The sequence below is a fragment of the Syngnathus floridae genome, chromosome 2 (genome assembly GCF_059516105.1).
Source record: "Syngnathus floridae isolate MCC-2025c chromosome 2, RoL_Sflo_1.0, whole genome shotgun sequence".
NCBI lineage: Eukaryota > Metazoa > Chordata > Actinopteri > Syngnathiformes > Syngnathidae > Syngnathus > Syngnathus floridae.
In genome coordinates this window covers 6285619-6301200 of record NC_142414.1, presented here as the reverse complement: position 1 = coordinate 6301200, position 15582 = coordinate 6285619, and the positions used below count along the sequence as shown (strand labels likewise).

The 15582-nt window shown below is 41.4% G+C and overlaps 1 protein-coding gene across 3 annotated transcripts in view; it reads right to left on the bottom strand.

Annotated features, from left to right (window-relative positions):
- The window catches only part of LOC148401390 (voltage-dependent calcium channel subunit alpha-2/delta-3-like), a 75423-nt gene that overhangs the window by 53640 nt on the left and 6201 nt on the right, over positions 1–15582 (bottom strand). For all 3 annotated transcript variants that reach the window (XM_088367741.1, XM_088367742.1, XM_088367743.1), the window contains exons 3-4: positions 5769–5885; positions 436–495 (exon numbers count right to left, since the gene is read on the bottom strand). In XM_088367741.1, coding sequence (XP_088223867.1) covers positions 436–495; positions 5769–5885 — 177 coding nt within the window. The remainder of the gene's footprint in view (positions 1–435; positions 496–5768; positions 5886–15582) is intronic.

Genomic DNA, 15582 nt, shown 5'->3' with positions numbered 1-15582 from the left:
CTCCTCCTACTTTTCGAAACTCCAGTCTGAGATGTTCACTAAGTCAAAAAAGAGCCACACAACCACCCGCGCCATGTTGTCTTGCTCCTGCCAGCATTTGCACATACAAAGTACACGCACACATGAAGCATGATAGCGCCATAAGTTAAAGCTGCTCAAATGGATTTGGGGCACAACGGTGAGAAGGGAGGAAGCGGTTTGGTTAGTCTTTGAGAATTTACATGACAGGTGTGTCAAATTGTTATTAATTCATGAAAATTTTATCAGCAAATAATTTTCCCATTAATTTATTCTCCTGTGAGAAAATTGGCTAGCATTTGTACGAATTGGAGGCTAAATACCAAACATAATTTAATCTTTGATGTTAAACTTTCCATGTTAAATCAAATATTTAATAAAAACTGTGCGGTGACAGCAGGAAGCGGGCTTGCTCACCTGCAGGTCTGGATCCTCCTCGTGCTGTAGGTGGGCTTCCTCTGCCGCCACTACAAGTCTCTGGTAAAGTGGAAGACAATGAGCCAGCGTTAAAGCAGAATATAATCGGCCAAGAAACAGAAAAATATGCAGATTATGTGTACATGCAGCACCCAATTAACCTTGATTGTTATGTGTACAATAGCGGCAGAGTCAGGGATGCTGAGTACACAAAGTAATCAATACTAAAAGTGACCTTGACCCCCACTCGCGGCAAACATTGTGGATCAAATACCACAGCAAGGCAGTATTTTCTATTCCTACCACAAGATGGGCAGTGTAAACATGTACTTTGACTTCATCTCTCTTTGCCATTTTGGATATCATTTAATGACATCTTAACAACGTACAAAAAGTCACTTTACAAATCTTCACACCTGTTAGTGCTCGCTCAATAGAAAAAGCCATCAGGACAAGCATAAAGCTGGCAGCCATTTTGGCCATCTTGTGAAAAGAGGCTATTTTCCTAAATGGTTTGACAGCGGAGGTAATAGCAAAGTCAGAGTCAGTGGACCCCCATTAAAAACAAACTCAATCATTGCCGGGTGTTGTTTTACGCGTGTCTTTGCGACATCCACTCTCGCACTAGCATCGGCTACTGGTTGCTAATGTCTACTTATGGGCGACTGAGGGATTACACACATACACACACTGGCCTGGCTGTCCATGGATCACAGCTGGTGACTTGACTATCATTCCATTTCCATTCAAATGACTTCATTGGTAAAGCTAGCGCAATCTTCACCTGTGCTAGTATGTCTGTTTGCTATTGCTCATCGGGTGATTTGGGATGCAAGCATGCTAAGTGAATTCTGGCCGATTTATTTTTGTCACCACAGCAACCCACCTGGCTATTGAATATTGCTGCATTTTATGCTGCAGTTGGTCCCAAAAGGTTATTTATTAATTTCTGCATTCAGTCTGCTGTGCTTCTGACCATCTAAAACTTCCCTGTTTCTATTTTAAACTCTAAAATCACACACTAAACACCTGTGCAAAAGGACATGGAGAGGTAGCTTGTGCATATGCCTGAGAACTGGAAAAGAATTGCTTTGAAACAAACAAAGACCAGGACAGTGGAGCGAGGAGAGGATGAGAATGGAATAAGAAAGTCGCTTTCTCAAAAGGTCTGAACACTTAACTTCACACTCCCAGCAAAATGTCAGGCACCACGTGTGAAGTCGATGTCAAAACAAACACTTTTCAAGACGTTTGGAGGTTTGAGTGGCTGATAGATTGAACGTGTCTTATTGTGTTTTTCATTTTGGAACATTTTAATGGTTTTTTCAATTATTCTCTGTACTGTGTCCATTTTTTTTCTTGCAAATGTCACTATATGTATGCAACCAGTTTGACAGGAATTGTTGATAAAATACATACAAAATAAAATGTACAATGTTTTTTAAACCGAGAAAACCGAGTGAAATAATTTGCAAAGAAGGAGGTTGGAAAAAACAGATGAGCAGTTGGTTCTCTAAGTGCTCTTCACTTCTGTGAATTTCATTCCCACTACATTAAAAGGACGAGCACTTCTGATGTGTTAGTCTTTAAGTGTGTGCTGACTTGTAGTGGGTGGACGGAGTTGTGTGTTGCGTGTTCCCGTGCATTACTGGTAGCGAGCAGACTTTGTGGTCTTTTTCAATTGCAGTCCTTACACATTGTATAATTTGCAAAATGTAAATGAGAGAAAGACGATCAGCAGTTATTTTAGCAAAGGCTCAAAGGGGTGTCATCATCAAATATTTTCTGAATCTATTATTCTATCGATTAATGGAATAATCAGATGAAATTTTATTTGCAGTAAAAAGTATTAAAATATTTTTTCCTGATTACTGATTATTAAACAATTTTATTATTGTTATTTAGTATTTATTTTATTTCATTATTTTGTTCAGTGTTGTTTAGTGATTAAAAAACAACTGAGGAACAAATATCACACCAGTAGGATTGATGGTCATTGTTTCCCAAAGTAAAAATATCTTTTAGTTGACATAAGTGAAGACAAAATGAACTTAGTACAACAAGTAAAAATATCTTATTTGAAAACAGATCCATCATTGACATGCATAATTATTGCACAATACTTTACAATTTTCTAACCTGAAGCCATTATTTGCCCTTCCATGAAACATATTTCCCATTGCATCATTTTTATGTCACCCTTACCCGAAAACCAAGTAAATTCCTCTGACATGTTGCACTCATTTGGGCCTTTGATTATGTGACAACCTGCGATTACAATTTGTCTGATCAAGGCCTTTGATTGGACACACTTTTGAAATTCAAATGAGACCCCCATTTTGAGCCGTCAACTTGATTGGCTCATTGTTTTCAAGACACGGATGCTCTGCCACCGCGAGAAAAACAAAAGCAAGTTAAGATGGATCAGGCTTGGTCCTCGAGGTCTTTTGCCTCAAATTTGATGTTTGGCTTACGAGCTGAGCTGCACTCGGTGTCGGCTCACATCAACTGGTCAATAGGACAGCAATTACCATTGCCAGCGATACAGGGGGAGAGTTGCAGCCTCGACAAAACGGAAAAGGGCTCAGTGACACCTTGCTGTCTGTGCTTGGCTCATTGGCACTGGCTCACAGCCACATGGACAAAACCACGGTGGTGAGCCAGTAATAAAGGGAACGAGAAAGGCAAACAGCAGGTCCTGCATTTCATCATTTGCCTTTCAAATTTCACAATACATTTTGACTCATGTTGATTTCTGTATTTTCCATGCATCATGTTCATACATGAATCCATCTACTTTTGATTCTTCAAGAAAATTCCATTCATCTTGGGGGATTGGATTGGCTGTTAGCGAGGACCCACAGCCACATTCTGGGGTACTCCAATTCTCATCTGAGCAATGACAGTGACACCTGGAAGGGTGCAATTGGGAAGAATGGCAACTCCCCCAATCTGAACCAGAGTGGTACGTTATTGGACTTATGTTCTGATCACGGATGCTCCATAACAAACACAAAGGTGTCCCACTTGGCACCAGGACAGCCGAGGGCGCAGGTTTATGATCAGTTTTGAGGCCATGTCATTGGACTTGCATGTCTTGAACACTCATGAAGAAGAAGCGCAAAGCTGTCAACACCTGGTGGTGTGCTGGAAAATTTGAAAGGTGTTTTGGGCCTGTAAGAAGAATTTGGTGGGTACTGACAGAACAAGCAGAATGTAGCTTTGGGCGTAGGAGGTGATGAGTCTAAGCACATTAATAGTCTGAATTTGCAAATAGACTACAGTTTATTTACAAGCTGTATTCAAATATTAGCCTGTAGGTGATGATACAATAGTTAAAAAAAAAAAACATAAACAATGTTCTTTGCCCCCGCTGCAATAATTGGAAACTTAAGTGCACGGAGAGCAAAATTGCATTTGAAGTAGTTGCGTGTGCTTTTATTTTTCACATATCGCCGCGCATTCCCAACTACAGAGGAGCGACTGCCACAGGTAAAGCGATATCAGCAGGTGAGGACTCGGTGAAGAAAATGTGCCATTAATGGAGAAACAGAGCGAAAATTTGAAGGCTTTTGAAGTGCATAGTGAAAAGCTCAACTTCAAAGCAAGTTGCAACAGCTCCATTTTAACTTGAATGACACAGAACAGTCGCTGGTTCCTTCTAAGCATGCGTTTGCATAAATATATATGAACAGTTGATTGTATTCTACATAACTGTAACACAAAATCAAACCTCTTTGTTTGACCTAAAGAGACTTTAAAAGAAATACATTTACAGGTGCAGCTCTTGCTTCTCAGCAGGTGGCAGCGAGCGATAAAGAGGGGGAACTGACACAAACACTGGGAGATAAAACCACGATGACGGACAGGGCTGAGCGCCTGCACGGAAATTGAATCTCTGGAGTGCCGCATACAAAAAAAAGGAAACAGCAGAGATGAGAGAGGTGGCTTGGCGAGAAAGAAGAGAGAGAGATGAAGCAGACAAAAGAGAGAGGGATTTTTGAGGACAGCTGCGAGTGTGCACGCTTGGCCTGACACGAGAGTTTGGCTAATATAGGCAGAGGGAAATTGGATTGAAAGTGAGATGAAGAGAGGGGACTTCCATTGTACGTTCCTGACTAATAAGTCAGCCAAAGGTGAAGAAATGAAAAACGTGGCAATGAAGTGGAAAAATGATAGCTTCTGATAAGGAGTAAATTCTCCATCCATTTAGGTAATATAGCCTTCCATTCCCTTTTCTTCTATTCGTTTGTCGAGTCAATGTCCATAATGATGCAAAATATCAAGACCACACATGAAAGTGGCCCAGGTTGGATTTTTAAAAAAAATGGAACTCCAGTGTAAACGTAGCCTTTGCTCTGTTGCCATATGAATAACCTAATCAATGTCCCTGTGTGAATCTTCTGACATGGATGGAACACGTACGTCACGTTCACAATCCCCTAAGATGAACAATTACGAGGCATTCTGCATTCAAGAAGAGGTCATGAGAGGAGCTATTAGCCCACAAAGTCCTGATATCTTCGGGGCTTTAACGCACTCTCCGGTAGATGACACACAAAGAGACTCACAGTATATTAGTGAAGTCAATGCATCTTATCATTGAGTTCAAAGAAAATGATGCTTGTCACAAGGCACATTTATCTCCCAGTGTCAACAAACTCAAAATGCATGTCACAAATAAAAAAAAAGATAGTGAAAGCATTTGAAAATAGTATTTATTTATTTATTTATTTATTTATTTATTTATTTACTTATTTATTTATTTATTTATTTATTTATTTATTTATTTATTTATTTATCCATTCATCCATTCATCCATTCATCCATTCATCCATTTATTTATTTATTTATCTATTTATTTATTTATTTATTTATTTATTTTCATCCACTTTTTGGTCCTAATTTAAGGCCAGTTCGGAGAATTGCGACACTGGGCAGAAGATTTTGCTCCAGGAAGTATTGAAACTTGAAAGTTTCCTGGAACGTTCGACTGACTCCAGACAACTTCTGTTGAATGTATCTAGTAAGCCTCAAGTATCAGCAAGCCTTGTCTATATTCCACAGTAGATAAAGTGATATTTATTACTGTAATAAAGTACTGCCACTACTCCACAGAAAATCACATAAGATGAGTCCTGAAGGACCCATTAAGATACTGATGCTTCCTCAGTGTACTTTTAGATCAATAAAGTGAAACAAGCTTTACACTCTGTCACCTTCCGCCTGACACACTTGGAATTGTGCAAATGCCAGGATGTAACCGGACATAGTAGGTGTGGGATTAGTTTACTGTATAATATAGCCATCATCTGCTCCAGTATGTGTCATACCTTCATTGCTTGGGCTTTCTTGTGAAACATCTCCTCCATGTTCTCAGCCAGTTTCTTCACGAGACGCAGCCCATCAATCTCCTCCACACGCACGGCCCTGTCGAACTCCTTGTATTTCTGCAGGGGGGAGAAAATGGTGCACCATTAACACCATTAGGAGAACATTTGCAATGTCGTCACTGTTAATATTTTATTTATATCAGACAAATGAGCTAGATAATATGATTTATCACACAGTATTTTAATATCTTTTTAAGGAATGATGTATCATTTGAAACTTTTTTGTGGGGGGGGGGGATAAGACAGGGAGTACCTAAAACTAAAACTGTATTTCTGTAGCGTTTGCGATATCCAGTTTTAATTCTTCACCTTGATCTACAAGTACGCAAATCTACAAAACCAAGGAGCTTAAGCTATGGCATTTGTGAGACACCTTCACATGTTAGCAACCACACAGGAAGTGGCAGTGACACATGACTTCCCTCGCTCACTTCCACACGTGAAATCCTATTATCCCACTATAAATCCATTCACACATGTTTGCCATTAGTCGCACCTTAACTTGGGACACCGACATTAAGTCTGGTTAATTCCAACAACCATATCGACAGATCCCTGTCCCCATAATATAAGGAATACCTGATCACACACAAGCACACAGGTGATTTAAGCAAGGGAGTATAGTTTTTACGTTTTTCTAAAATTTGTGTAAAGCTCCTGGTAGAGATTTTTCACTCTTGAGGGGATTATACGGGACATTACGGTCATATCATACGGTGTGCCCTCGCCTCTTCTGGGCACATGCTCTTAGCTGCTCCTGCACGGTACCAGACAAAAGAGCAAGGTGACGAGAGGGACAAGTTCATGGGAGGGAAGGAAACGGTCCAGCAGGTTTTGAGATTTAAGTAATTGGCCGAGAGGGAGCAGATTGTGCTCGTATGAATTTAGTAGGGCGGTGTAAGGCAGTACTATAGAAAGAGACAGTTAAGGCATTTAGACAGACGGACGGACAGAAAGACAGACAGACAGCTACATCAATCAATAGCATCAATATGCAGGCCTGAGAACAGACTATTAAATCAATTAAAGTTTCCTAAGTAGATAAGAATTTTAAAGCAATTACCGAGATTAGAGGAAAGTGAGTTGAATTCCTTAGGGCACTTTGCAACTTGCAGTGTGATGGAAGGCGAATAAAACCCCCGTGTTTGTAAATGTTCATGTCAAAGGATTTCTGCCTTTATCGCTGTAGTATTGCCGCAAGGCATTCCCTCTTCAAAGGACAAAATAAAGGCTTTGAAAGGCACTGATGGTGATACCTGTCGAATTATGTTTTGCTGACTATAATTCCAATTCCTTCTAGTAAGATTCAAAAAGTGCACAAGTGAGAAAGCGTAAAAAGCTCTTCAAAATGGGCTGCTCTTTTTTCCATCAAACACTTGTCCTATAAAATATATGCATGCATTTTCAGACACATTGTGACTGGTGATTCAGCAGGCAAAATTGCGGCAGCTTCAACCTCATGAAATCATGGCAATAATCCCTTTTACCAGGTGACAATTGCAACACTTCACAACTGAGTGGGGGTGGGAGGGGATGGCAGTGGGGGTGCGGGGAGCGAGGCTGTCAAGTCATGTTTTGGGGTTTCAGGTTTCTTCTATAAGGTCCCGTTCAAAACAAAGCTCTTGTTTTGTGTTTTTTGTTACAATCATACCTACAATAACGTCATGTGAAGTCACATTAGTAACACTAATATAAAGTATTTTATATATTTTTTACAAGCCCGTAGTGTTTTAATTTATTCAATCATCTATTTTACGAACCGCTTTTTCTCACTAGTGTCGCGTAAAATGAGTTTAATATTATTAGTCATTAAGTACACACATCTATACTTTGACTGCAGTATCTTGAGTTAAAATGAAGCATCTGTTCATTTTGAGCAGTCAAGCAAGATGTCCTGCTGGGGAGTGTGGCACAAAATGATATTGGGCCTCGGAAACACCGGTTGGACCAAAACAAAGCCATGTTTCTTTTCAATGCTTTATTGTCATTATTTGCAAAGGTTACAAGATAATTTAAGAAGCTCAAAACTTAGCGCTAACATATATATTTGTGGAAGAATGTTGGTTATGACATCAGCTAAGAGAAATTTAATGGTAGGAAGAAAAATGTAATTGTGGAGTTAATTGTATAATTAACCGGATAGCTCCAGGCAACTAAGCATAAATAGTCACTGGGAAGCCAGAAAACTACATTTAGTTGGCCACATTGCATAACTGTTGAAAACAAGTTTATATTGTATTATCTATACCAGAGTGTGGTCATGTTTTAATTCAGATTCAAAATCTGAACAAATTGAATTATATATTCAAGATTCAAGAATTTTTTATTCGCCATGTTTGAGCGTGCCAAACAAGGAATTTGACTTCGGTAAATCACAGCCTCTGTTCAACATTTAGGTGACTAACAACAACACTCAGGACATGTGAAGAACGAAAGATATTCTCAAACATCCCCTGATCTTAAACTCCCAAGAGGGCAAGGAAAAACTCAAAACTCCAGCTAGGGGAAATGAGAAACCTTGAGAAAAGACCACAGATGGGAGGGTCCCTCTTCTAGGATGACCAGGCTGCAATGGATGCAGAGAGGACACATAGTACAAACAGTGTAGACAAAAAAGGTGTGGAAAGCAGGATGTTATTGCACAGTAATGACTCTAAGACTCTAAGAGTGGTGTGAGTTCATCAGAGCGACAGCCTGGGGGAAGAAGCTGTCTCTGTGTCTGCTGGTTTTAGTGTACAGAGCTCTATAACGGCGTCCGGAGGGGAGTAGTTCAAACAGGCTGCAACCTGGGTGCGAAGGGTCTGTTGAGATGTTACTTGCACGTTTCCTGGTCCTGGACAGGTACAAGTCTTGGATAGATGGGAGGTTGATTCCCATTATCTTTTCTGCAATCCTTATTGTCCGTTGCAGTCTGTGCTTGTCTTGTTTGGAGGCCGATCCAAACCAGACAGTGATGGAGGTGCAGAGGACAGACTGGATGATGGCAGTGTAGAAGGTCTTCAGCAGCTCCTGCGGCAGGTTGAACTTCTTGAGCTGTCTCAGGAAGTACAGCCTCTGCTGGGCCTTCTTCCGGACAGAGTCTATGTGGCCGGTCCATTTCAGGTCCCGAGAGATTGTGGTTCCCAGGAACTTGAAGGTGTCTGATGAGAGAATAGTATTACTGCGGATAGTGAGGGGTGAAAGTGGTGAAGGGCCTCGCCTGAAGTCCACTATCATCTCCACGGTCTTGAGCGGGTTCAGGTCCAGGTGGTTTTGGCTGCACCAGTGGACCAGCCGCTCCACCTCCTGTCTGTACGCAGTCTCATCACCGTTCTGGATCAGTCCGATGAGAGTGGTGTCGTCTGCATACTTCAGGAGCTTCACAGAAGAGTCACTTGTGGAGAAATCGTTGGTGTAGAGGGAGAAGAGCAGTGGGGAGAGGACGCACCCCTGAGGGGCTCCAGTGTTGGTGGTCAGGGTGTCAGATGTGATGCTCCCCAGCCTCACACGCTGTCTCCTGTTGGTCAGGAAGCTGGTGATCCACTGACAGGTGGAGGCAGGCACCGCGAGCTGGATGAGCTTCTGTTGGAGGATATCAGGAGCGATGGTGTTGAACGCCGAGCTGAAGTCCACAAACAGGATCCTGGCGTACTTTCCTAGGGTGTCCAGGTGTTGCAGGATGTAGTGCAGTCCCATGTTGACCGCATCATCCACCGACCTGTTTGCCCGGTAGGCAAACTGGAGGGGGTCCAGCAGGGGGCCATATATAAATATATAATATATTTATAATATAAATATTGTGTTCAAACTCACAGGCTGCATCTTCTGATAAGAAAGGACATGCTTTGGAATTTGAGATCTGTTCCCTCCCTTTTGTTCTATTCAATGTGGCGTGTTAGCGCATAGACAAGGCAGTTGCATCATATGCATTTGTGACAATGTGCATTAGCCTCTTGGGGTTTGATGATAAAGTGATTAATGGAGGGGAAAAAACTTCCAGTAGCTGGCAGGATGGGGTAACATGAGATGATGATTAAGACCCAAAGGCATCTCTTGGTTCAGGTTGATTTGGTTTTGTCACATTTTTCCGTGAATAATTGTGTCTGAGAGGGTGACCACAACTACACATCAACTGATGTTGTATTCCTATGAAAGTTGGTGGGCAAAAGCCAAGCCAGGGAAACCACTCCCGTATGACGGAAACTCTCCAAAATAGCAAATCATTGCTCTGCCCTCCTCCTTTCATAGGTTCCCACGTGCGCCAGGCGACAAATTGGTCCCTCAAAAGAAGAGCGCTGACCGGAGACGAAGTGGAACAATTAATTTCACGCTTGTCCAGGCTGCCTCAAAAGCAGGTTGGTCCGAGTTCGTATCTGCTGGCACAGAGATGGAGGATTGTGCAGAAATCCCTTACACGGGTAATCACATTTAACTTAACACACATTCTGAGAACTAGTGTTGTCACGGTACTAACTTTTTGACTTTGGTACTATACCTGCAATACCGGTACTGAAACAGTACCTCGACAAAAATCTAAAAATCAGCATTGAACCATAATAAACGAATACCGTAATTTCCGGACTATAAACCGCACCGGACTATAAGCCGCACCAGCTAAAATTCGGGGACATTTTAGTTTTTTTCTTACATAAGCCGCACCGGACTATAAGCCGCACGTGCACATGAGTTTTTTTACAAAGAAAGACAGTACACAGAAAGCCTTTTTAAAGTTTTAATAACATACTTTAACCTGTCTTTCTAAACATTGCCTGTGACGCAGCAGTAGTACCGCAGCAACACGGAAGTGTGCACTGCTTTGTGTAATCTCTGAGTCACATGGCAGAATAAGAGAAAGGGTTTAGAGTCCTTTGACACAGGTCACGTAGCATGCATTCCTACTAAAGCTCATAATAGTCACAAGCAACACAGCCAGAATAAGCAGCAGCCATAGTAGTGTTTCAAAATAGTATTTCTGTTGTTGTTTTTTTCTTCAAGATACCGCACAACAGTGGTCCACAGCCTTTTTACGAGTGTATAAAAGTGATCAAGTCATCACAAAAATCACGAAAAAAATCTTATACAAGCCGCACCTGTCTATAAGCCGCAGGGTTCAAAATTTGGGAAAAAAGTCTGGAAATTACGGTACATTTTTATTTTTTATGTTTTCCTTTTTCTTTTATTTATTTAATTATTTAATATTTTTATTATTATTAATATTATTATTATTTTGATCCTACATTTTCTTCCAGGCCACAGGGACTGAGGGTGTAATATTGAAGCCAAATAGAAAGCGTTTGATTGAAAACTCCGCCCCTCTTTTTGCCAAGTGTCCAAGATGCATGCAGCCGCAAATTTGATGACGCGACTACAAAGTCGATCATCAAAATGTGGCCTTGGGTGTCTTGTTGTCGCCAAATGGACATATCGACACCCCAATGTTTAAACATCCAAGCAAGTCATGAAGCCTGAAAATAGCAATTTGAGTCTGACTCAAGTCAATTTATTTTACTCATGTCCCTCATCTCTAATGACTTCCTAAATTTCAGGAGTAATCAGTCATTTCAAAATCCAAACACAGAGATTTATAGGTATAGTGTTTCATATTGACATTTCTGTTCCCTACCTAATTAAAACATGTTTGATCATTATTGTTCAAATCTTGATATAGATTCATATCATTTATTCATGTTAACATAAACAGTAATTAAAGGAATTTTGAGCACATGTGTAATTTCAGAAGCGTCTCACTGCAGCTTTCAGTTTCAAAAAGGTCGTTGAGTGGTGACCCCTGGACTATATGATGGCTAAATCACATGTTAACATTAACAGCAGCAGCAGACCTGAACAGAAACTACAATCCAGGCTGCTCAAACCCATATTGCTCTTTTTTTTTTATAATTTCCCAAATATGCCCCAATATTCATTAGGCTGCAAAGTCACCCAGACCTCCTGTGTGTGTTACCGTCGATTTAAATGTCGCCTGAGGCTTATTGAGTGGAAGCATAGAATAACAGCTGTAGACTAACATGAGCATGCACCATTCGTGGAAGGCCTTGTAGCATGGCTGCTCAAAGGAGCTCGGAATGTTTCCCAGTGTGCATGGCGTCTGTTAGGTATGCACCATTGCCCGTAAGAGCCGAAGCCAAATTCTTGCTCTCTCTAATGGCTGTCATGTCTTCACATGCAATGAGATCATAATGGCTCCTCATCTCCTGATGGCTTTGGAAAGTTTATGTATGCGAGAAAACAAAACAAAAAAGGGGTGGGGGGGGTGGGGGGTTAACTAAACCGATGAGGCTATCATTGTTATTACTTTGGACAAAACTAGTCGAGTGTCACTCATAATACCCATCAGCAATGTTACCAATAGAAAAATAATGTCTAGATAATAAAACAAGCTTGTCTGGTAGAATTTATTCTCCCCTCTTCTCTCAAATGGAGCTTCATCTTCCTGTCATTAAACACTCAATAATTCTCTCATAAGATATTCCCACAGTCAATATTACAGTCAACCAGTTTATTACTCTAGGAGAGAAAAAAATGTCCGGTCCTTCACTGTAGCACAAGTTCAGAATGTGTTGTTAATGTGAGACGCAAGTAAGTACGGGTGAAGGTCGTGAGCAGAAAGGAGCAGTCGTCCACTCATCTGGAAGCTCTCTCCGCTGCCGAGTGATGTGCAAAAGAGGCAGAGTGAAGCAGAGTCAAAACAAAAGCATTTGTGTCGATGTGCATGACAACGACGTAGCGGTTGACTTATTGTGACCCCCGTGATAGTGACGCCATATTGTGCTGGCCCAGCACGATGACAGTTTAGCAAGGCCTCTGTGCGTACCTGTGCAATCCTGTCCCGAGATCCCCTTCCATGTATTCTTTAGTGCCAGAGCTGCACACTATCTATTATTAAAACAAAGTGATGGCGTGGGAAGAGGAGGCATTTTGAAAAGTAGTCAAATAATTGGACAATGTTGAACACTTCAAATCAAGGTAGCAGCCAGAGCAAAGTTTTCTCTTTCAAGTATTAAAGCAATATTTATTTGATTAATTTGATCATTATTATTTTAAAAACACATTTTGACACTTGCTGTCAGTTGCCGGTCCATCTTTACTTGCAAGACGTTTTCTAAAAACTTGAGTATGATGGATCTGAGAAGTAGCAAGTCACTGACAGTCCTTCACACCAAGCTGCACATATTCAGTACTTCAAGTCCCTTCCATTTCCAAAGCTGGCCATTGTTTACTGTGCTGCTGGAGCAATGACAGTGAGCTATTCGTCATCAGCACAGAAACTTAATGTGATAGATCAAAGGTGCTTATGTATGTGTGTGTGTGATAGTAAAAATGGGCCTGGTGACCTGTGCTGCTGCAAGTTGACATGCACTTTATCTGCCGGCCATCTGAGGCACACCTGAGTTGCCGATGCCTGACAACAGAGTATATTCGTCTTTTGTGTCTGTGTAAGACGAGACTGCATGCCAAGTTTTGCTTGCATGCCTGGTTTGCAAAAAAAAAAAAAAAAAAGATTAAATGTGGATGTGAATGGGGGAAAAAAGACCATACAAAAACAAATTAGCCACACAAACAAACACTTCACGCTTTGACAGAGAAAATGGCAGTAAATCAAAGAGGCACACAGCAGAACAAGGCATCAAAAGTGATTGATATTTCCAAGTACACAAATACAGCGTCAGCGCATGCGATCTAAATACTTTAATCCGGTGGCCAAAGGCCGTGCGGCGTTTGATTCGTGGTGGCTTTTCTCGCAAACAAACCACTAATTACATTATGAGTAGGCGGTTGCGTTAACAAAGCTGCCTTACTCAAACGTTAAAAGCGGCATGGCATAGGCCATACAGTAATCCCTCGCTACTGCACGCTTCACCTATTGCGGCCTCGCTCTATCGTGGATTACTACACCACCGATGATGGGGCTTTGTCTGCCCATATGACATAATGGCCAATGGGAACTTGTTGATCTGTGTCCTTGCAGTGGTTTGGCTTAGCAGTTCTAACAACATTTTATCTCAGCCTCCCGCACTTTATTCACTCCGTCTGCATCAACACATCAGCAGCACCTCAGATGTGCACTTCATTACACACATACTATCACGTTTCCGCTCCTCGATTGCCAACCGGAGTAAAACTGTTTGTCTGCTTGTCACTCCTGATCGGATCGTCCTGTTTGCCCGCCATAAAATTCTAAAAAGTCTTGCACGGATGCCCTAGCGCTGGGCAGTGGGGGCGCGACAGCTGGTCAGCATGGCATGAGCAGAGCAGAGTCGTTGCACGTTTACATTTTAAAATGCTGAACCGGTCAGCGAGCTCGTGTCGTGCAGGCATCTCGTATCACAGCGGGTCAGGCACACGAGAATCAGGTACCAGGCGTGCATGTCAAAACAGACAAAACTGTGAGGACTGACGATGAGCAGTTCCGTATTGGCGACTCGTGCCTCAGAGGTCTAGCGCGGGGGGCGCGTGATGCCATAGGCCAGCAGGGCGAGAGCAGAAAGGACAAAGGCAAAATGCACCGCCGTGCCAAAACAGTCGGGACAATGGCAGTGAGCATAACCGCGCATGTAGAAAAAAAGCACCGTCGTCCAGGATTTGGGACAACATTACGTGCAAGGCTTGTTTGGCAATGTTTATGAAAATCAGTTTGACTTTAAAATGTTTACTAAAGTTTTTAAGAATACAAAAAAACATTTAAAAGTACAAAATACAGTGTTTAAAAATACAATAAAATACAATAAAGGTTCATAAAAGTCTCTTATGGATTTTGTAGCGATATATTTTCTCTACATCGCGGATTTTCCTTGTCGCGGGTGGTCTTTGAAACCAATTATCCGCGATAAATGAGGGATTACTGTACTCCTTCTGGCTGACTTTGTAATCAACTCGACATTGCACTTTGCTCTTTGTGTCTCATTTACACACAGACAAGAAGCAGTTAAAAATTCTGCAAGATCATTTTTGGGTGGATGCGAACAAGTGAGTGAGTGTTTTAGGTAAGAGAACGGCAATACATCATTACACACACTCTCGCCTCAACTCATCATCAGTCAGGCTGAACGGAACCTGACAGCGAGTCAGTTTCCCCAAAACTAAATCTAATCTGCGGCTGTCTCCCCTGTACTGACACCGAGCAACGGTGGAACGCCTCAAATGTCACCCATCATCGGCAGCAGATTGGCATCATCACACATCCCACACTCACACTAAGTCATCTCACTCTATAGAAGGCAAAGAGAAAAAGGTATAAAAACAAAATACTTCATAACCACGGAGGTGTAAAATAGTCTGCTGTTCACTGTTTTCACACAAACTGAGAGCAATTGGCTGGCATTTTTCACACTTAAACATCTGAAGTGTTGATTCCTTAAAGGAAGATGTATAAACATGTATAAAAACAGCTCTCAGTGGAAGACAATACCTTTCGATGCTGTTAAATCGCTCACTGAGTAAAATGAGCATCAGGTTTGTAATTTCGGCAGACACAGCTCATTATTAATTCGCCCAGATATATACATACACACATATACATTTTATATATCATACAAAGATCATACCGTTTATGCGTGTTAAACTACACACACATGCTCTTCTTCAGTACTACCGTATTTTTCGGACTAAAAGTCGCTTGGAATATACGTCGCATTAGCCATAAAATGCACAATAAAGTGAAAAAAACTCTGGAGTGTAAGTCGCATTTTGGGGGAAATTTATTCGACAAAATCCAACATCAAGAACAGACATGAACGAGCAACAACAGGCTAAACGA